The sequence below is a fragment of the Moschus berezovskii genome, chromosome 8 (genome assembly GCF_049115385.1).
Source record: "Moschus berezovskii isolate FMDL1 chromosome 8, NW_MosBer_1.0, whole genome shotgun sequence".
In the NCBI taxonomy this organism is placed as follows: Eukaryota; Metazoa; Chordata; class Mammalia; order Artiodactyla; family Moschidae; genus Moschus; species Moschus berezovskii.
In genome coordinates, this window is record NC_142467.1 from 54,458,779 (window position 1) to 54,480,308 (window position 21,530).

The 21,530-nt window shown below is 42.3% G+C and overlaps 1 protein-coding gene across 2 annotated transcripts in view; it reads right to left on the reverse strand.

Moving 5' to 3' along the window:
- SH3RF2 (SH3 domain containing ring finger 2) overlaps positions 1-21,530 on the reverse strand; it is a 156,984-nt gene that overhangs the window by 72,965 nt on the left and 62,489 nt on the right. For both annotated transcript variants that reach the window (XM_055428732.2, XM_055428733.2), the window contains exons 2-4: positions 16,047-16,316; positions 12,248-12,343; positions 160-483 (exon numbers count right to left, since the gene is read on the reverse strand). In XM_055428732.2, coding sequence (XP_055284707.2) covers positions 160-483; positions 12,248-12,343; positions 16,047-16,316 — 690 coding nt within the window. The remainder of the gene's footprint in view (positions 1-159; positions 484-12,247; positions 12,344-16,046; positions 16,317-21,530) is intronic.

Here is a 21,530-nt window from a genome sequence, read left to right on the forward strand (position 1 = left end):
CATGTAAAGACAGCTCTGATATATAATACATACAACATTAGTTATCATTAAGGCATTATAAGGGCTTAGCAGGTACTGAATATCCAATATTGCCTGTGACATGGTGTGGACCACTTGTCCAACTCCAGGGTGGCCTTCTCCCGGGGGTTTGTTCCCTACCTGTCCCACGGAGCTGGGGGAAGCATCTGCTTTCTCCACATGCTGGGTGATCACAGAGGGGTTGCTGGAGCTGATGAGCACTGGGGTGCTGATCTCTACCATGTGGCGCCCCGAGGGAGAATGCACCATCCTGTTGAGGGTGTTCAAGGCTGTTGTGATGGAGAACTGGCCAGGCCCCTTCCTCCTGGATCCCGGGCCCCGTCGGAGGGTGGGCGTGTTGGTTGCCTTGCCTCTGGAGGGGGAGGACACCAGGGACAGGTTTTTCGTGTGGGATGATGGATGGCCTTTGTTCTTCTCTAGGAGGTGTCTTGCGGTGAGGTTTGGCTGAAAAGATGAAAGATCCAATAAGAATTTAGTCATTCTGACCTCGCGTGAGCAGCTATATCTTACCCAGGCTAGTCTGAAGCCAACTCCAATGCCATCACCTCAGGTGTCACTCCTTGGACAGTTTCCATCTTTTATCCGGAAATCCCAATCCCTCTACTCTATCAATCAATTCTCACAACTCTCTTGCAACGTAGGTACAACTCTACTGAGGGCTGAAGAATTTAAAACAAGCCATGATACTCTGCTCTGATTTGCCCATCTCTCTCAGCATCATCGCAGCTTCCTTTACCTGGAAGACCCTTCCCTTTTCTTCTAGCTCCCCCTGAGTCCCCCCTCCCCCAACCTTGACTCAGCTGCTTGTCCTTCTCATTGTTCCTGAAGCCCCATCCTTTCCCACTGTACACTGTAATCATTTACCTTCCTTTCCTTCACTGGACTCTTAGCTACCTGAGGGCAGAGTGTTCTCTCCTGTGTCCTAGGGTGGGTGTTACATAAGTGTTTGTGGAAGAATGGGTGGATGAAGTTGTTCAAGTTCACACATTTGATAAGTTTGACCAGAATGTAAATCCATTCAGGACTCTGGATCATCTAAGGCTAAGACCATCTTTTACTACTTCTTTTAAACACTTTGATCTCATCTCCATTCTCTCTTGTTCTATACCTCTTAGTGCTGATACATCAGAAAAACAGACAATCCCCTTACCATGATTTGTGGGGTAAATATCTACCAGCAATTGAACCACTGTCTAGCAAGACTTCTGTAAGCTTAACACCAGCCCTTGCCATCGAGTTTCAGCCGGTTCTAGCAATAGCACCACCACTGACTGTATGGTATTTTTTGAATACTCTGCCTTTCAAGCACCCCATGAGTTCATGTCCTTCAGAAATCGGAAATACGCTGACAAAGGGGATGGTGTGAATAAACTTTCCAGGACAGTTAAAAGTATCTTCATCATGATGCTTGTCACCAGTTGCTCTCTAAAACTGCACATCTCGTTCTAATTCTGAAATTCAACGATAGAAGGAAAAGGGAATTTGCTCATTTAAGAACTGTTTTTTTCGTTAAGAACTTTCTAATGAAAATGTTCAGATGATTAAGATGATTAATAGAGTTGAGAGAGAAAATTTTAAGGAAGATGGTTTCTGCCTGCAGAAGCTTATACTATTGGGGAAAAAAAATCATCAAGTGGGAAAGGGGTATTATTACTTTAATGATAACAGAGTTGAGGCCCAAAAGGGGTGATTTATACATGGTAGAGCAAGCACATAAACAACTAAACAAGAAAATATCAGGCAGGGACTTCCCTGGTGGTCCAGTGACTAAAACTTCCTGCTCTCAATGCAGAGGGCATGGGTTTCACTCCTGGTAATATTATAGGAGCTATTCATAGATCCTACAGTGTCAGACTTTATTTTTTTGGGCTCCCAGATCACTGCAGATGCTGATTGCAGCCAGGAAATTAAAAGATGCTTACTCCTTGGAAGGAAAGTTATGACCAACCTAGATAGCATATTAAAAAGCAGAGACATTACTTTGCCAACCAAGGTCTGCCTAGTCAAGGCTATGGTTTTTCCTATGGTCATGTATGGATGTGAGAGTTGGACTGTGAAGAAAGCTGATCGCCGAAGAATTGATGCTTTTGAACTGTGGTGCTGGAGAAGACTCTTGAGAGTCCCTTGGACTGCAAGGAGATCCAACCAGTCCATTCTAAAGGAGATCAATCCTGGGTGTTCATTGGAAGGACTGATGCTAAAGCTGAAACTCCAATACTTTGGCCACCTCATGCGACGAGTTGACTCACTGGAAAAGACTCTGATGCTGGGAAGGATTGGGGGCGGGAGGAGAAGGGAACGACCGAGAATGAGATGGCTGGATGGCATCACCGACTCTGTGAATATGAGTTTGAGTGAACTCCGGGAGTTGGTGATGGACAGGGAGGCCTGGCGTGCTGTGATTCATGGGGTCACGGAGAGTCGGACACGACTGAGCGACTGAACTGAACTGATAAGCAGCAACTAAGAGTTTGCCTGCCAAAACTAAAGATCCATGTGTCACCACTAAGGCCCAGCACAACCAAATGAATAAATAAAGTTCAGGCAGTAATAAATGCTCGGATGTGTCAGACAGTGACAGGGGGAGGAGGCTACTTCAGATTTGGGGGGTTTGGGGCGGTGTCAAGGAAGACCTGCTGAGAAGGTGACATTCAAGCTAAGACATAGATGCCAAGAAGGAACCAGCCATGTGAAGATGGGGATAACAACATGCCAGGTAGCAGGGTAAGCTAGTGGAAAAATCCCCAAGAGGGGGCAAGCTCAGACTGTTTGAGAAAAAGACGTGAAAGAATCAGAAAGGAGAGTGGTCTAGAGCGAGCGAGGAGCAGGCGGTAAGGAGACCACGGAGACAGGCAGGAGTTGGATCTCACCAGGCTGGAAGGCTTCCAGTTTATTCTAAGTGTAACAGGAAGCCTTTGGCAGGATCGGGGTAGAAGGGTGGCATGATCTGATTTATGCCTTTATTTAAAAGCTCATGCTACGGTTTGGCAGTTTCTTACTTAGCATCTGACCCAGCAGTCCCACTCCTAGGTAATTACCCAAGAGAAATGAAAAGTTAGGCTCACTCAAAAACTGGCATGCAAGTGTTCATAGCTGCCTTAGTGTTAGCTGCCAAACAACTGGAAACAACCGCAGTGTCTTTCAGCTGGTGCGTGAGTAACCGACTCTGGCACGTCCCTGCCGTGGAATAGGACTTGACAATAAAAATGGATGAGCTTCATGTGCACCCAACAACATGTGTGAACCTCAGAGGCGCTATGCTAAGTGAAGGGAGCCAGACTCCGGAGGCTACATTCTGTTCTGTTCCATTTCTATGACCTTCTGGAAAAGGAGAACTGCAGGGGTAGAACACAGATCAGTGGGGTGTCCGGGAGCAGGAGTCAGGGAAGGGGCAGTCTGATTTCGTATTTTTGGGGAGGTATAGGAACTATTTTACATCTTGATGGTGGTGTGGTTATACTGTATGCATTTATCAGAAAAGCAGAAAGACTCCATTACTTAGTTAGAAAATGATTGTGACTTTGCCTAGTAGATTGGAGACAAGTGGACAGATTCCAGGACCTTTCAGGAGGCAGATCCACAGGATTGGGAGTTTGACAGAAGCATGGGGTAGGGGAGAGGAAGTGGTCATTCATCATGTCCCACTTTCTGATTTGTGTGCCTAGGTCAGCAGTAGAGCCATTTGCCGGATCGAGTAACATTTGCTGATGAGCAATCATGATGCTTGGGAGATGATGGTTAAGTTGTCCCTTAAAAGAGCAAATTTTACTGTATGTAAATAAAAATAAATACATCAAAAGCTCATTCTGGCTGCTATTCAGAAGTGTCAGGCCGGAAGGAGGGCGATCAATTGGGAAATTACTGAAGTTAGGGCAGTTCTAGTGGAAGCCTGGACCATGTCTCACGTCCCCCCAGAGCACGCCTCCTGCTACTGTTCCGCCAAGAAGAGGATAATACACCCTCTGAGCTGAATGAGTAAAGTTCTTTCTGGTCATTCACAGTCACAATGAAATAAATATATTTTTTTCTGGTTCCACCTAATTTTTCTGTCCCTAGGTGAGCAATACTGTGAGTGTTTTCCATCAGCAACACAGACAAAGAGCCCCATGTGACTATAGGTCTTCCCTGTCCTCTGCCAGTGTGATTAATAGCTCAGTCACGGAAGGACTGCAGAGCTCTTCAATTTGCACTCACTCATTCGAAACAATATCCTTGAGGTTCATTGGGCTGGGCGAGGTTCACATGACCCAGGCAGGCCCCGCAGGAGGAGTCCTGACAAGAACTGACATAAGCCTGGCATTTGTTTTAGCACTTTTTATCCAGGTGCAATGCAATAAGTCAAATGATACATTAACAAGAAAAATCCCATTGATGCCAAAAACGCCCCACCTTGCTGCTCCCAGAAGGAAGGTCTCTTTCCTCCCAGTTGTTCTGCATGGCCTTGGTGGTTCAAAACTTATTTAAAGAGCTCTCAGCAAGTGTGGGTCTTAATGAGATGACTGGAGTCAACATTTAAGAGCTGCTTTAAAAAGCTCAATTTGGATTTCTAGCAATTTTTGAAAACCAGGTTCCCAGATTAGAGCAACCACTTGATTATCTTTCCCCCTCCTAGTAATTAGAAGAACAAATGAAGCGATGGCTAGTTTGATGATGATCGTGAGGGTTCTGGTAATCACTAATTTTAGAGGTGGAGTGGTGGGGAGAGTATCCAAATGAGTAATCATTAAATGTAGATGTTTTGGGAAAGAAGGGTATCAGAAATGGGTAATAAAATCAATGATGCCTTGTTTTCCCATACTGATGAAGAAGCTTCTTGAAATAATACAAGGGACTATGGAAGCTCTAATCTACAAAAATTTAAGCACCTCCTATGCATCCAGCTAGGGATTAGTTCAGGGGCTTGGCTTCCCTGGTAGCTCAACTGGTAAAGAATCCACCTACAATGCAGAAGACCCCAATTCAATTCCTGGGTTGGGAAGTTCCCCTGGAGAAGGAACCCACTCCAGTATTCTTAGGCTTCCCTGGTGGCTCAGATGGTAAAGAATCAGACTGCAATGCGGGAGACCTGGGTTTGATCCCTGGGTTGAGAAGATCCCCGGAGGAGGGCATGGCAACCCACTCCAGTATTCTTGCCTAGAGAATCCCATGAACAGAGGAGCCTGGTGGACTATAGTCCATGGGGTTGCAAAGAGTCGAACCCGACTGAGAAACAGCTCAGCACAGGGATTAGCTGTAGCTGATCTCTGTCCTTCATCCAGCAGATGACCCTACCACTGACCTAGGCACATAAAGCCAAAAGTGGGGTGTTATCCTTGACCACTTCCTCGCCCTGTCCCCTGCTCCTGTGGATCTACCTACTAAAAGGTCCTGGAATCTGTCCACTTGTTTCCAATCTACTAGTCAAAGCCACAGTCATTTTCTTTTTTTTTTTAAAGTAATTAATTTATTTTTTATTGGAGGCAAATTATTTTACAATATTATATTGGTTGGTTTTGCCATATATTGACATGAATTCGCCCCGGGTTTACATAAGTTCCCCCTCTCAGATGATCTTTCTGCTTTTTTTAAAATCCCTTCTCCTCAAATCATTTTTTCCCACTGCATTCAGAGCAATCTTTAAGAAAGCCCAATCTGGACTTGCCAGGTGGATAAAGAGTCCACCTGCCAATGCAGGGCATATGGGTTTGATCCCTGGTCTGGGAGGATTCCACATGCCATGGAGCAACCAAGCCCGCGTGCCACAACTTCTGAGCCTGTGCTCTAGAACCCATGAGCCACAACTACCCAGTCCACGTGAAGCAACAAGTGAAGCCCGTGGGGCTAGATCCTGTGCTCCCCAACAAGAGAAGCCACCACAGTGAGAAGCCCCTCTCTCCACAGCTAGAGAAAGCCCACGTGCAGCACCAAAGGCCCAGCACAGCCAAAAAGTAAAAATAATAATCAAAAAAAGAAACCCAAATCTGATGGAGGCACTGCCTCATTTTAAATATTTCAATTGTGTCCACTGATTTCTGGGTCAAGTTCAAACTTCTTATGATATGGCAGGAATGCTCAGCAAATATTCCATGTGGTCCCCTACACTTCTCAGCTGGTTTCAGGACAGAAGGGACTATGTGACTCGTTCAAGCCAATGAACTATGAGTAGGAGTGACAAATGTCACAGAGCTGAGGCCTTTGCTGGTATACAACTCCCTGTTTACTCTTCCCCTGCCATGAAACCTAGAAGTCCATGTGTTCCAAATGGCATAGCTTTAAGATGGCCCAGCCTCATCCTGCAGGGTTCCTCAATGACTATGTGAGCACAGCCTCTCACCATTGTGTGGTGAGCAAGTAATATGGCTTGGGTATAACTTTTCTTGTGAAGCCACTGAGATTTGGGGGCTGTTCATTACCATGGCATAACCTGGCTCATCCTGACTAATGCAGGAAGGTTTACAAGGTCCCCTCTGGTCTGGTTCCCATTTGTTTCCCTGTCTCTCTCTTACTCTCTAATCTCCAGCTCTAGTATTTTTTGGTTCTTTGGAGGCTACCACACTTCCTTATCCTGCAGGACATTTGCACATATTACCTCCAGTCCCCAAAACTCTCTTCCCTCCATTCTTACCTAAACAACTCCTAGTCATTTGTCAGATCTTGGCTTACAAGGCATCTGCCAACATCCTACTCAAGTAAGTTGCACATCATACCCTCCCCCCCCAGTAATTCTCTCTCCTTCACTTTTTGCATCATTCATAACACTTATAATTACTTATTAATGTCTCACCTTACAGTCTTTGAAATTAGGGACCCATATCTGACTTGTGTCACTAGAACTTAGCACAAGACCTGACATAGCAGGCAGTCAATGAAAAATTAGTTGAATGATTGAATATAAATTTAGGATAATGGACGAGGTCATGTTCAAAGGATGGTTCTCTGAGTTTTTTCCTGGTCAGTTGGAACACTTCCCAAATATTTTTTCATTCATTTGCTTGTGAAGCTAACTTTTTTTTTTTTTAACGAAGTATCTGCTCTGTGTTGGGCTAGCCTGTGAAGTACAATCCACATATTCATCAGGTGTTCAGAGAAGAAAGAGACAGCTGAATGTTCCAACTAGTTACTGGAATTTTATGGAAAAATAGGTTTCTAGCTGAGCCTCATAAAATGAGTGAAATTGAACAAGTGGAGAACTGGGTGGGTACCTGGATGGGGCTTCAACAAGAGAAAAAGCACCATCATTTGGTGGTGAGAGTAGGAGGCCCAGCCTCTCTGGACCCTTCCTCTTTCCCTCCCTTCCATCCTTCCTTCCTTCCATACAGATTGAGAAGGGGGTGGTATAGAGGGAACCTCAACAACTGGGCTGTGTTCTGGGCACTCCACTCACTTCACAACCTGCTCTGGCCCTTCAAATGGAAATACTGGTCCCTTCTCTGCAACTCTGCCTCTGTTTTGTTTCACCCCACCCTCCTAAAGGGCCAAGAGTACAACTTTTACTTCTTTTATAGCTCGGCACTGCTTACTTTTAAAGCTTTGTGCTTGGTAAGCGCTCAACAAATGTAGTTAAGCAATGAAATCTCTCTTTCAAATTTGTGATAACCTGCTTCAAGCTGGGGTGAGGCTGACAGCTAGAGAGGTTAGAGGCTATAGATGATATATTATCTGGAGAAACAGGGAGATAACCTAACAGGTGTTCTTTCTCTCTTTTAAAGTAGATTAAAAAAATAGAAGTAATATATACTAATTTCTGAAGATTTACAAAATACAGGGTGGGAGAAGAAAATGAAAATCATTTAGAATCGCACCATCTGGTGATCACCACTGTTAATATCTTGGTACATATTCTTCCAGTGCTTTATCCATTTATGCACACACACACACATACACATTTATAAAGCTAGTTTCATGCAGTTACTTTGTTTTTTAAAAATTGTGGTGAAAAAATACATAGCAAATTTACCATAATCATCATCTTTAAGTATACAATTTGGTATCATTAATTATAGTCACAGTCACATTGCTGAGAAACAGAACTCTAGAACTTCATTTTCTAAATCTGAAACTCTACAAGCATTAACATTCATTTTAGTTAACAATCCTAAGTGATCAGTGCAAAGAAACAGAGGAAAACAATAGAATGGGAAAGACTAGAGATCTCTTCAAGAAAATTAGAGATACCAAGGGAACATTTCATGCAAAGATGGGCACAATAAAGGAGAGAAATGGTTTGGACCTACAGAAGCAGAATATATTAAGAAGAGGTGGCAAGAATACACAGAAGAACTAAACAAAACAGATCTTCATGACCCAGATAATCACGATGGTGTGATCACTCACCTAGAGCCAGACATCCTGGAGCATGAAGACAAGTGGGCCTTAAGAAGCATCACTACGAACAAAACTAGTGGAGGTGATGGAATTCCAGTTGAGCTATTTCAAATCCTGAAAGATGATGCTGTGAAAGTGCTGCACTCAATATGCCAGCCAATTTGGAAAACTTAGCAGTGGCCACAGGACTGGAAAAGTTCAGTCTTCATTCCAATCCCAAAGAAAGGCAATGCCAAAGTTCAATCTGCCACACAATTGCACTAATCTCACATGCTAGCAAAGTAATGCTCAAAATTCTCCATGCCAGGCTTCAACAGTACATGAACTGAGAAGTTCCAGATATTCAAGCTGGATTTAGAAAAGGCAGAGGAACCAGAGATCAAATTGCCAACATCTGTTGGATCATCGAAAAAGCAAGAGAGTTCCAGAAAAGCATCTACTTCTGCTTCACTAACTATGCCAAAGCCTTTGACTGTATGGATCACAACAAACTGTGGAAAATTCTTAAAGAGATGAGAATATCAGACCACTTTACCTGCCTCCTGAGAAATCTATACACAGGTCAAGAAGCAACAGTTAGAACTATACATGGAACAATGGACTGGTTCCAAATTGGGAAAGGAGTACGTCAAGGCTGTATAATGTCACCTTGCTTATTTAACTTATATTCAGAGTACATCATGTGAAATGTTGGACTGGATGAAGCACAAGCTGGAATCAAGATTTCTGAGAGAAATATCAATAACCTCAGATATGCAGATGACACCACCCTCATGGCAGAAAGCGAAGAAGAACTAAAGAGCCTCTTGATGAAAGTGAAAGAGGAGAGAGAAAATTTGGCTTGAAACTCAATATTCAGAAAACTAAGATCTTGGCATCTGGTCCCATCAGTTCAGTTCAGTTCAGTTAGTCATGTCCGACTCTTTGCGACCCCATGAATCGCAGCACGCCAGGCCTCCCTGTCTATCACCAACTCCCGGAGTTCACCCAAACTCATATGCATTGAGTTGGTGATGCCATCCAGCCATCTCATCCTCTGTCGTCCCCTTCTCCTCCTACCCCCAATCCCTCCCAGCATCAGTCTTTTCCAGTGAGTCAACTCTTCACATGAGGTGGCCAAAGTATTGGAGTTTCAGCTTTAGCATCAGTCTTTCCAATAAACACCCAGGACTGATCTTTAGAATGGACTGGTTGGATCTCCTTGTAGTCCAAGGGACTCTCAAGAGTCTTCTCCAAAACCACAGTTCAAAAGCATCAATTCTTTGGCGGTTGGCTTTCTTCACAGTCCAACTCTCACATCCATACATGACCACTGGAAAAACCAAAGCCTTGACTAGACGGACCTTGGTTGGCAAAGTAATGTCTCTGCTTTTTAATATGCTGTCTAGGTTGGTCATAACTTTCCTTCCAAAGTGTAAGTGTCTTTTAATTTCCTGGCTGCAATCAGCATCTGCAGTGATTTTGGAGCCCAAAAGAATAAAGTCTGACACTGTTTCCACTGTTTCCCCATCTATTTCCCATGAAGTGATGGGACCAGATGCCATGAGCTTACTTTTCTGAATGTTGAGCTTTAAGTCATGTTTTTCACTGTCCTCTTTCACTTTCATCAAGAGGCTTTTTAGTTCCTCTTCACTTTCTGCCATAAGGGTGGTGTCATCTGCATATCTGAAGTTTTTGACATTTCTCCCAGCAATCTTGATTCTAGCTTGTGCTTCTTCCAGCCCAGTGTTCCTCATGATGTACTCTGCATATAAGTTAAATAATCAGGGTAACAATATACAGCCTTGACATATTCCTTTTCCTATTTGGAACCAGTCTGTTGTTCCATGTCCAGTTCTAACTGTTGCTTCCTGAGCTGCATATGGGTTTCTCAAGACGCAGGTCAGATGGAAAGGCTTTGGCATAGTCAATCGAGCAGAAATAGATGTTTTTCTGGAACTCTCTTGCTTTTTCAATGATCCATCAGATGTTGGCAATTTGATCTCTGGTTCCTCTTCCTTTTCTAAAACCAGCTTGAACATCTGTAAGTGCACGGTTCACATATTGCTGAAGCATGGCAAATAGATGGAGAAACAATGGAAACAGTGACAGACTTTATTTTCGTGGGCTCCAAAATCACTGCAGATGGTGACTACAACCATGAAATTAAAAGATGCTTGCTCCTTAGAAGATAAGCTATGACCAACGTAGACAGCATATTAAAAAGCAGAGACATTACTTTGCCAACAAAGGTCCGTCTAATCAAAGGTATGGTTTTTCCAGTAGTCATCTATGGATGTGAGAATTGGACTATAAAGAAATCTGAGCACTGAAGAATTAATGCTTTTGAGCTGTGCTGTTGGAGAAGACTCTTGAGAGTCCCTTGGACTGCAAGGAGATCCAATCAGTCCATCCTAAAGGCAGTTAGTCCTGAATATTCATTGGAAGGACTGATGCTGAAGCTGAAGCTCCAATACTTTGTCCACCTGCTTCAAAGAACTGACTCCTTGGAAAAGTCCCTGATGCTGGGAAAGATTGAAGGCAAGAGGAGAAGGGGATGACAGAAGATGAGATGGTTGGATGGCATCATGAGTCAATGGATATGAGTTTGAGCAAGCTCTGGGAGTTTGTGATGGACAGGGAAGCCTGGTGTGTTGCAGTCCATAGGGCTGCAAAGAGTTGGACTCGACTGAGCTACTGAACCTAGATAGCATATTAAAAAGCAGAGACATTACTTTGCCAACAAAGGTCCGTCTAGTCAAGGCTATGGTTTTTCCCGTGGTCATGTGTGGATGTGAGAGTTGGACTGTGAAGAAAGCTGATCACCGAAGAATTGATGCTTTTGAACTGTGGTGCTGGAGAAGACTCTTGAGAGTCCCTTGGACTGCAAGGAGATCCAACCAGTCCATTCTAGAGGAGATCAATCCTGGGTGTTCATCGGAAGGACTGATGCTAAAGCTGAAACTCCAATACTTTGGCCACCTCATGCGACGAGTTGACTCACTGGAAAAGAGTCTGATGCTGGGAGGGATTGGGGCTGGGAGGAGAAGGGGACGACAGAGAATGAGATGGCTGGATGGCATCACCAACTCGATGGACATGAATTTGAGTGAACTCCAGGATTTGGTGATGGACAGGGAGGCCTGGCGTGCTGTAATTCATGGGGTCGCAAAGAGTCGGACACGCCTGAGCGACTGAACTGAACTGAACTGAACTGAGCTACTGAACTAACTGAACTGAGCAATAAATCACAAATATCTTTCCGTAATACCAGATACTCCCTGATATTGAGTATTACCTTTTAACGTTTTATTTTTAATGTGCTTGTATTTTTCCATCACCATAATTAAAAAAAAACTAAATCCTTATTGCTGTGTAGTTAGATTATTTCTGATTTTTCAGCACTATGCACAATGCTATGGTAAACATTTTTGCGCATTTTGTACATACTTCTTAGCACATTTGTTTTATTATTTCCTTATAATCAACTCTCAGGTGTGGAATTCATGACTCACAGGAGATGTACATTTGCAACATCCTTGATAGGAGTTTGAGTCTGGAGATGAGAGATGACAGCGATTTGTACTCCCATCAGCAGAATGAAAAGGCCTATTTTCCCACACTCTTGCCGAAAATGGGTATTTTGTATTAAAAAATTTGTTCTTGGCCTCACAGTATGTCATGTGGGACACTAGTTCCTGGACCAGGGATCAAACCTGTTCCCCCTGCACTGGAATCATGGAGTCTTAACCACTGGACCACCAGAGAAGTTCAGAAATGGGTATTATGGACTAGCATCTTTTCTTTCAAGACTTTAGCTAGTTCTGAAATAAGCCTCATATCAAACAGAAATTGCTCTCAGGCATCACTGTAGCCTATGTATAATTCTAATCTCACATCAGATGTAGATTTGATAGTCACGTACCTCTACAAACAAGATTGGGAAGATACCGACTTTATCTCCCAACTTGCCTTCTGCCCAGTTCTCATCCACTCGGCTGATCACAGTGATGATATCATCCTGAAAGAGAGAAAGTCTCCTGGTTAGCATTTACTCCCAGTTTTCTGGGAGGGAAAGCTTTCCATGGAGATCAGCGTGGAATCTCAGATGGTGTAAGGTTCAAGTAAGGTAACTCTTTAACAATCTATTTACAAAATCTCTCTGCTAAAATACTCTTTTCTCCATTAAGGGCAGTATTTGGGTCATTAAGACCAAAAGAGTAGAAATAATCTGGAGTCTCAAAAAAATCCATTAAGAAAACTTGGAAATGTCTCTAATTTTCCATCACCTGTAGAATCAGGGCTTTTCATTTAAATTAATCTGATGAAAAATCAACATGGAAGACATAGGGAGACAGACTTTTGGCTTAGCAAAAGGAAGAATGCATTGTATTCTGATTTTGAACACTGTTCAGAACCCATTCAATTTTTAATGTATCAAACATAAAATGGCTTTTTATTCAAGTTTTTATTATCAAAGGTTATATGGAGATTTGTAGAAACGTTTGGAAACGTAAATAGGCAAAACAAAGAATTCTATCACAATATAGATACAATCTGTGTTAACCTCTTGGTTAACATGTTTTTTCCCCAGGTTCTTTTATATGAAGATAAAATATATATAAATAAATATATAAAATTATAATATATCTTATATAAAATTTAGAAACTAAAAATTTAAAAACTTTTTCAAAAACATGTATACAGGCATACAATAAAGCATAAATATTTTAGATGTAAAGCTTGATGAAGTTTTAAAATTGAATATATCCACAAAGCCCCCATCTGGAGCAAGAGATATGAATATTTCCATCACCTAGATGGTTCTTGTGCTTTTCCCTGACACCTAGCAAGAGGTTACCTCCACTCTGACTCTAGCATATATGTTCATTTGGCTTCTTTTGTATTCATTCAAATGAAGTCGTATAGGATGCATTGTTTTTTCCCTTAATATCACATCAGGAACATCTTGCCATGTCCACACCTGTTCATCGATCTAAGTCTGAATATTCATCCATCTAAATCTGAATATTCATCCACTGACCTCTCTGATCTATGTCCCTTAGTAATGTAGATGAATTCAAATCTAAATTCATTACAGCACTATACTGTTTCTTAGATTTCTTTGTCCTTATTATAATCTGTAATTACACATGTTTATGTTATGATTGCTATAATGTCTGTCTATCCCATCAGACCATAAACTCTGTGTCTGTAGGGCCTGGATCTATTTTGATAATTTTTGTCCCCAGCACCTTATACAGTGGCTTCCTTTCAGCAGTCAACCAATCAGTTTTTATTATCTTTTTTTATTGAGGTATAGTTGATGTGCAATATAAGCTTCAGGTGTGAAACACAGTGATTCACAATTTTAAACAGTCAGTATTTCTTGAATGCACGTATGGGTGAATGAATGAATGCACATGTGAATAAACTGGAAAATTTACTGAGACAGAAAATACCAGGAAAAGAGTAGCTTTGGGAGAAAAGATCTTGAGTTTTTTCTAGACATGCTGAATTTAGGAAGACCATGAGATTTCCTAGTGAAGCCTCAGTCTATGATAGCCTTCTGCTACTGTGCTGTGCTCAGTCTTGTCAGACTCTTTGTGACTCTATGAACTGTAGCCTGACAGGCTCTCTGTTCATTGGATTTTCTGGGCAAGAATACTGGAGTGGGCTACCATTTCCTCCTCCAAGGGATCTTCCCGACCCAAGGATCGAACCAGTGTCTCCTGAATTGGCAGACAGATTCTTTAACGATGAGCCATTGGGGAAGCCCTGATAATCTACTAGGAGGGAGCAAATCCTCTCTTCTGAGTCCTTTGTCATCATTTCCCATTTATGTGTCTGCTCCTTCCACTAGACTGCTGGCTCCATGAAGATATGGACAACGACTCTTCACTGTATCTGCATAGACAGCCTGGTACATGGATGAATTCAATGAATGAACAAGTTCTTGGGTAAGTGTCCCGGTTTGCAAATTCCCAGAGAGGGGACACAAAAGCAGATATGCTCCCTGCCTATGTCTTCCTCTGGCTGTGTCCCCAGAGCTCAGTGTCTAATGCCAGGCATGAAGTAAACACTCAATCAACGCTTGTGGAATTGAGCTGCTGTCCTCTGGCTGTAGCCAAAGTATAAAATGTGCAGGTCGGCTAGAGAATGGTATTCTTTGGGGGACTCACTCTGAGGTGTGAAGACAATAACAAAGATCAGTATTTCATAATATGGAGGACAGTGAAGTTATCTGGTCTGAGGGAATCTGAAGCAAATCTCATTTCAGGGAGTGATGGAATAAAAATGTTTTACAGAACAGAAGACCTTTCCTGAACTTACTATAGCAGTACGACTTGCACTTGTATTTGACTTAAGTTGCAAGAATAAAAATTACCCCAACTTTGGTTTCTATGAGAAAATTTGAATGTTTAGGGAATATTAAATACTGAATTTTGTTGTTGCTCAGTTGCTACATCACTAACCCTTTGCAACCCCATGGACTGCAGCATACCAGGCTTCCCTATCCTCACTACCTCACGGAGGTTGCCCAAATTCGTGACTTAGAGTACAGTTGACCCTCTGGATCCACGGACTCTGCATCCTCAGGATTCAGTGTGTTCTGGATCCACCCCCTCACCCTGAATATACAGGGATGGCTGTAGTCTAGACTTTAGCAGACTGGTTACTTACAAATGGTGAAAAATCAGCCAATAAAAAAGAGAGGTAAAAAGAATCATAGGGTAACCGATGTCCTTGGAAAATATACCTTGTAAGAGGTTATTTATGTGTAAAGATATGATTATGCTATTGTGTGTGTTTGGAGTGGTTTTTAAAATTTTACTTATTTCTCTGTGGTTGCAATGGGTCTTTGTTGCTACACACAGAGTTTCTCTAGTTGCTGAGAGTGAGGGTCATTCTTTGTCATGTGTGCAGGCTTCTCGCTGTGGTGGCTTCTGATGTTGAATACAGGCTCTAGGCACGCAGGCTTCAGTAGTTGCTGTTTGGAGTGTTTTGAATGCAATGTCTACAGACAAAATAGTGTTGTAAACAAGCAGTAGTGAACTTGGTCAGCAAGAATATCCTTACAGACACTCAATGGAGAGGTAAGATCTAGTTCTATACAGCATGCCATTAAACTATGTTTACAATTTTCTGTCTTACTATCTGTTTCTCCCACTACTCTGTCCAAGTGCAGATGCTGGGACTTGTTCATGCTGTCTCCCCAGTGTCTGAAAAGAATAGGTGGTCAAAAGTGACTGCAGAATGAATGAATGAGTGTATGGATACTTAGTTTCATAATTGCAATACAAATGTTTGAGGACTGCTTCAAACTCCTGTTAGATTTCTCAGGTGACTTCACCTCCATATAGTTTGAACTATACATACACAAAACATATATAGGCACATGTTGTTCATTGTTTTTGGGTCACTAAGTCGTGGCTGACTCTTTGAGACCCCATGGACTGTAGTCCACCAGGTTCCTCTGTCCATGGAATTCTCTGGCAAGAATACTGGAGTGGGTTGCATTTCCTCCTTCAGGAGATCTTCCTCAGCCAGGGATCAAACCTGCATCTCCTGCATTGGCAGGTGGATTCTTTATCACTGAGCTACCAGGGAAGCCTGTATAAAATGTAATTTTAAAAAATCAACAAATATTATACAAACAGCTTAAGTTCTGCCACAGCCTTTATGTGATCACTGGTGACTTTGGTGGCTGCCCAGAATCTCACCTTGAGGAAGGTCAGGCAGTCCTGGTTCTCACTCTTGTCCTTGTCGCGAAGGTCGAAGTTGTAGAGGGCCCGGCACAGTGGGGGTGGCTGGGGCAGCTGCTTGATGACCTCCACGGAGCTGGCTGGGAAGACTCCACTGACTCCATTAATTTCCCCCTGGTACCAATTCTCATCCAGCTGTCTTCGGAGGAGGATGACATCTCCTTTATTAAACCTCAGGTCACCGGGATTCTGCCCTCGGTAGTTGCATAAGGCCTTTGCTCGAGGCACCTGCAGTGACACAGATCAAGAAAATATGTATGGCTTAGAGGCTGGAGGGACGAAGGGGGTCACATTAGTTACTAACTACAGAGTACTTTCCATGCACTAAGTGTCACAGGTGGATCACCTTGTTTAACCTTTGAGACAGACAGTATTATCCCCGTTTCTAGGTGGAGTGACTGAGGCACGGAGCGGTGCAGTAACTCACTGCAAGGCGGCACGGCTGGGAGATGGCAATATGGGGCCTGAACTCAGATGATCTGATTTTAGAGGCCCTGTTCTTAACCACTATGCAGAGAGCAGGACTTTGGACTTGACTCTGCAACTATGGGAACTTGAGTAAGACCGTGACTCTTGCTAGGAGGACTGATTTTGAATTCTGGCTTCAACTCTTTGCTCCTGTGTGACTACAGTCAAGTTATTTCCTCTTTCTTAAACCATGTTCACTTACAAGATGAAGTGATAACAATATCTACCTTATTAGAGTTGCCGTGAGGACTGAAGAATATTAATGATGCATTTGTGTGTGGTTTCATATTTTTCATAGAATGTGCTCAATCGATGACACCTTTTAGAATGATCATCTGTAATGTAGGGCTAATGATATCAGTTCTGCCTACCCCTCAGTGTTAATGGGAAGAAAACTGCGGTGAAAACTCCCTGAAAATAGAAAGTGCTATGTGAGAGTGATACACCATAATTTGTCTTCAGCCTTGTCTAGAAACTGAAACCCCCATGTATGTTTGGATCTTTAGCAAGCACAACTAAGACAAATTAACAGTCAGAAATCAATCATCACTTAAAAAAAATCAGCTAAAGAATTGTTATTTGTCAAATCAGTTGTCGGTCTAAATAATTATTTCAGTCAAATGCATTTTTTCCCTAATTGAAAATGGTTTTTCCACAGAGAAACGGTGTCACTCTGGTCTTGCTTGAAGTCAGTTTGACAAACGGAAAGTTCTAGTAACTTGGGTTTTGTAGAAAGCCCTTCAGTGTCACCTGCAATTGTATTGTGTTTTCCTTAGTCATTGGGTGGAGTAGGCCCCTGGCTGGGGACAGTCTTGCTATTTATGAGGGGGAGGTAAGGAGACATTAATTCAGTTCTTCAAGGACCTTCTGAGTCTTCAATGTTCATTTAAAAATGAACTGCAAAGAGCTTAGGGATCGAGATAAGACCTGAACAGCACCATATTGCTAATGGGATGGCAGACCAGTGCTTTTCTGCTGGTCCTTGGGGAGTTAGACAACCACAGGAGCACAGCTCATCTGGTGGACAAATGAGCCAAGATGTATGTACTAGGAGGTTTAACAGTGTTGTGTATAAACAGAATCAGTTGAATAAATTATGATACACCCATACAATGGAAAACACTGCAATCATTAAAGTTGATGATGTTGATCTATAATTAACAACATTGAGAGTTACTCATATTGTTAAGTATAACAGAGGAGATTAAAAAGTTATGTATGCTAGGCTTTCTTTATAAATATATATATATGTATATATATTTATATACATATTTACCTGGGGAAAATACTAGATGGCTGTACAGTAACATTTGAAAAGTGATTATTCCTAAATGGTGAGATTTTTGATATTTTAAAAAAAGTTCCCCTAAGTGTTTTGCTGTGTTTTCTAACTTTTCTACAATGGAGTAATTGTGTTGTCTATTAAAATTGGATGGTAAAAAGAAAATGAATGAAGCTGGGGGATGAGAAGTGAAAGGTATGGGAGGAATTTAGGAAGAAAATAAGCCAAGCTAAGTAGGATTAACAAACCATGGAAATACCTTCTGGAGAAGCTGTTCTCTTATATGAGAAGTAACCAGGTGGAAGCAGAATAAGAGCACAGGATTTCTGGGGAATGATCTAAATCTGTTAGACTCCCAGGGTGAGCTATATCAGGAAGTAATAGCTGTCAGTCTCTATGCCTTCTCTCAGTTTTATGTTGTAACATAAATCATATTTTTCTGGGTACATCAGCCTCTGGCACACAGAGGTCACATTTACCAGCCTCTGCTGGAGAAGGCAATGGCAAGCCACTCCAGTACTCTTGCCTAGAAAATCCCATGGATGGAGGAGCCTGGTAGGCTGCAGTCTATGGGGTCGCTAAGGGTCAGACTCGACTGAGCGACTTCACTTTCACTTTTCACTTTCACACATTGGAGAAGGAAATGGCAACCCACTCCAGTGTTCTTGCCTGGAGAATCCCAGGGACAGGGGAGCCTGGTGGGCTTCTGTCTATGGGGTCACACAGAGTTGGACACGACTGAAGTGACTTAGCAGCAGCAGCAGCAGCTGAAGCTGAAACTCCAATACTTTGGCCACTTGATTTGAAGAACTGACTCACTGGAAAAGACCCTAATGCTGGGAAAGATTGAAGACAGGAGGAGAAGGGGACGACAGAGGATGAGATGGTTGGATGGCATTACCAACTCAATGGACATGAATTTGAGCAAGCTCCAGAGTTGGTGATGGACACGGAAACCTGGCACGCTGCAGTCCATGGGGTCGCAAAGAGTCAGACATGACTGAGTGAGTGAACTGAACTCAACCGGCAGCTACATCGGGCCAAAAGGATATAAGTACATTTTAGGAAATGTCCTTACTGAAAGGGACTGACTTTCTTTTCCTTTCCTCCATTTTGTTATGGGGAATGTGGACATGATTGCTGGAGCTCTAGCTGCCATCTTGAACAATGAGGATAAAAGTCTTACCTAAAAAGGAGGGGAAGTGGTCTGCATTGTAGAGCTGCTAGGCAAGTCCTGGATTACTTTACTTCCCAATTGTTTATCTGAAAGCTAAATGAACTTCCATCTTGCCTAATACACTGTCATTTTTGATAAGTAAAAGGAAAGGGAAGCAAAGGAAGGAGGAATGAAAAATTAGGGAAAAAAGAATTTAAGCCCTTTTGACTTTGCATAATAAGATGATATCAATAACTAATATTTATTGAGTGTTTCTTCCTATGTACCAGATACTGTGCTAAGCATTCCATAATATCTTTTATTTAATTCTCACCACCTGTGATTAGAAAACTGGGGATCAGAGAGGTTAAAAATTTACCTAAGTTCTTGAACTGTTTAGCTGCATTTTTATGACACTTTCCCATTCATCCAAGTTTGATGCCTCTGGTCTGAGTTACATTTTATTCTAACTAAAATAGGAGCAATGGAGATTCAACATAGGTGTTGTAAATGGCCAAGTTGCTTTTTTCCTTTCTTTTCTGGAAGATATTCCCATACAAGTGACTTATATATTTTAATGACCACTGAGCAAGTATTTTAAACTAAAACGGCATGAACTGCTTAAATCTCTTTGAAGAGACATAAACTTTGAAACCCTGAGATAGTACTCATTGTCTGACCATCTCCATCTTATCTCCATCTCTCCTCAGTAGAGATAAAGGATTGTGGAAGCAGATTGTAAATTCTACTTTTAATGTGAAAATATTTTTCATCACCTTTTCTCTTCATTCTCCCCTTTTATTCTCAGTTCTACATTCATACTTATAGGAAACATTGGCTTCTATGTTGTAAAGGTGGTGGGGGTGGGGGTGGGGATGGGGATGGGGAAGAAGAAAGAGAATCTGAAGAGGGGAAGGATATGAACATTTATTGTGGTTCTGGCAAGCCATAGAAATTTGTCTTATTGCTTCCCAGGTGGCTCAGTGGTAAAGAGTCCACCTGCAGTGTAGGAGATATAGGAGATGTGGGTTTGATCCCTGGGTTGGGAAGATCCCCTGGAGAAGGAAATGGCAACCCACTCTAGCATTCTTGCCTGGAAAATCCGGATAGAGGAGCCTGGCAGGTTACCTAGAACCCATGGGGTTGTAATAGAGTCAGACACGACTTAGCGACTAAACAACAACAATAATTGCACTTTCCATGTACTATCTCATTCATATGATCTCAAAGCCTGTGAAATAGTTTTATCTTAACTTTATCAATGACAAAATAGAAGTTCTGAGATGTTCAACGTTCACACAATTGTTTGCGTTGGCAAAGTCACACAGCCAATGACCAGTGGCCCTGAGACTGACTTCTATTCATTTGACCTCAAAGCCCTGACTTTTGTTTAATTCTCCTGAAATCACCTAGTATGTTATCCATCATAAAATTCATTTGGGGTGTTGTTTTATAATCAAAATCTGGACAGAGTTTGAATGTGATTTGCTTGCTGCTGGTAGCATTAGCATGAATTATTGAACTCCAGAGCCCTCATGTAAAAGTTAAGCACCTGAAGAGACTCAGCTGGTTGATTCTATCTGGTCCTTAAAGGTTCTCTCAAGGGAAAATGACTCCAAGTTCCACATCAGCCATCACCCGGTGTATTGCTGGAAACAGCTTTTATCACCCTGTTTTCTGTATTGACAGGTGCAGGTGGGAGGGGCAATGAGGATAAAGTGAGTGTGGAGGTTTCAGAGTCAGGTCATAACAAAATGTTTTTCCTGGTGCTTTTCAAAAAGCCAGATAATCCAATGGAAGGCCGAGTGTGTGGCTAAAAAGCTTTCCTTTTCTGAGACTCAAAAGGCTTAATAAGTCAATGTGCCGGTCTATTGATCTGTCACCTCAGTAGGGTCTGAAAGCCTTGAGGGCCATTCTTTGAGGGAAGATAAAGCATAGGACATTGAAATAAGGAAACAGGGGCATGCAGAGATATTCATGGTAAAGTTATGTTGCAGTATTTATGTGTGTTACTAGTAAAATGGCAGGCGTACCTTCTCTGAGGACCACCTGTTTGGTCTCCATCTTCTCAGAGGCATGTCATTCACTCTGGTCACACCACATACACATGGGTATGTGGCCCAGGCTGGCCATTAATAAACTGAGCAAGGCCCTGTGGGGGCCTTTCTGGGGACAGAACTAACCCCTATCCAGTGCCATGTCCTCTGCTTTTTGTTTATATGAAAAAAATTTTAGCCTCTTAAGGCTTCCCTGAGTTTCAGAAAACAAATTGAAGATGAGAAAATGCAGAAACAAGAACAGCCAAGTAAGACACAATAAAAAGTTTAACCATAACACAAAGTCAAGGACCTTTCGTTTTTCATCAAGGATGATAGATAATATTCTGAGCCATGTCCTTGAGTTGCTTTATAGATACTAAAATGCCCATCAGGTGAAAAAAGTGATGACCACGTACATGTAGAACCCAGACCAGTCAAAACCAAAAGGTTGATGATGTTAACTCGCCAAATACCACCTAGTTACCTCTCCACCAACC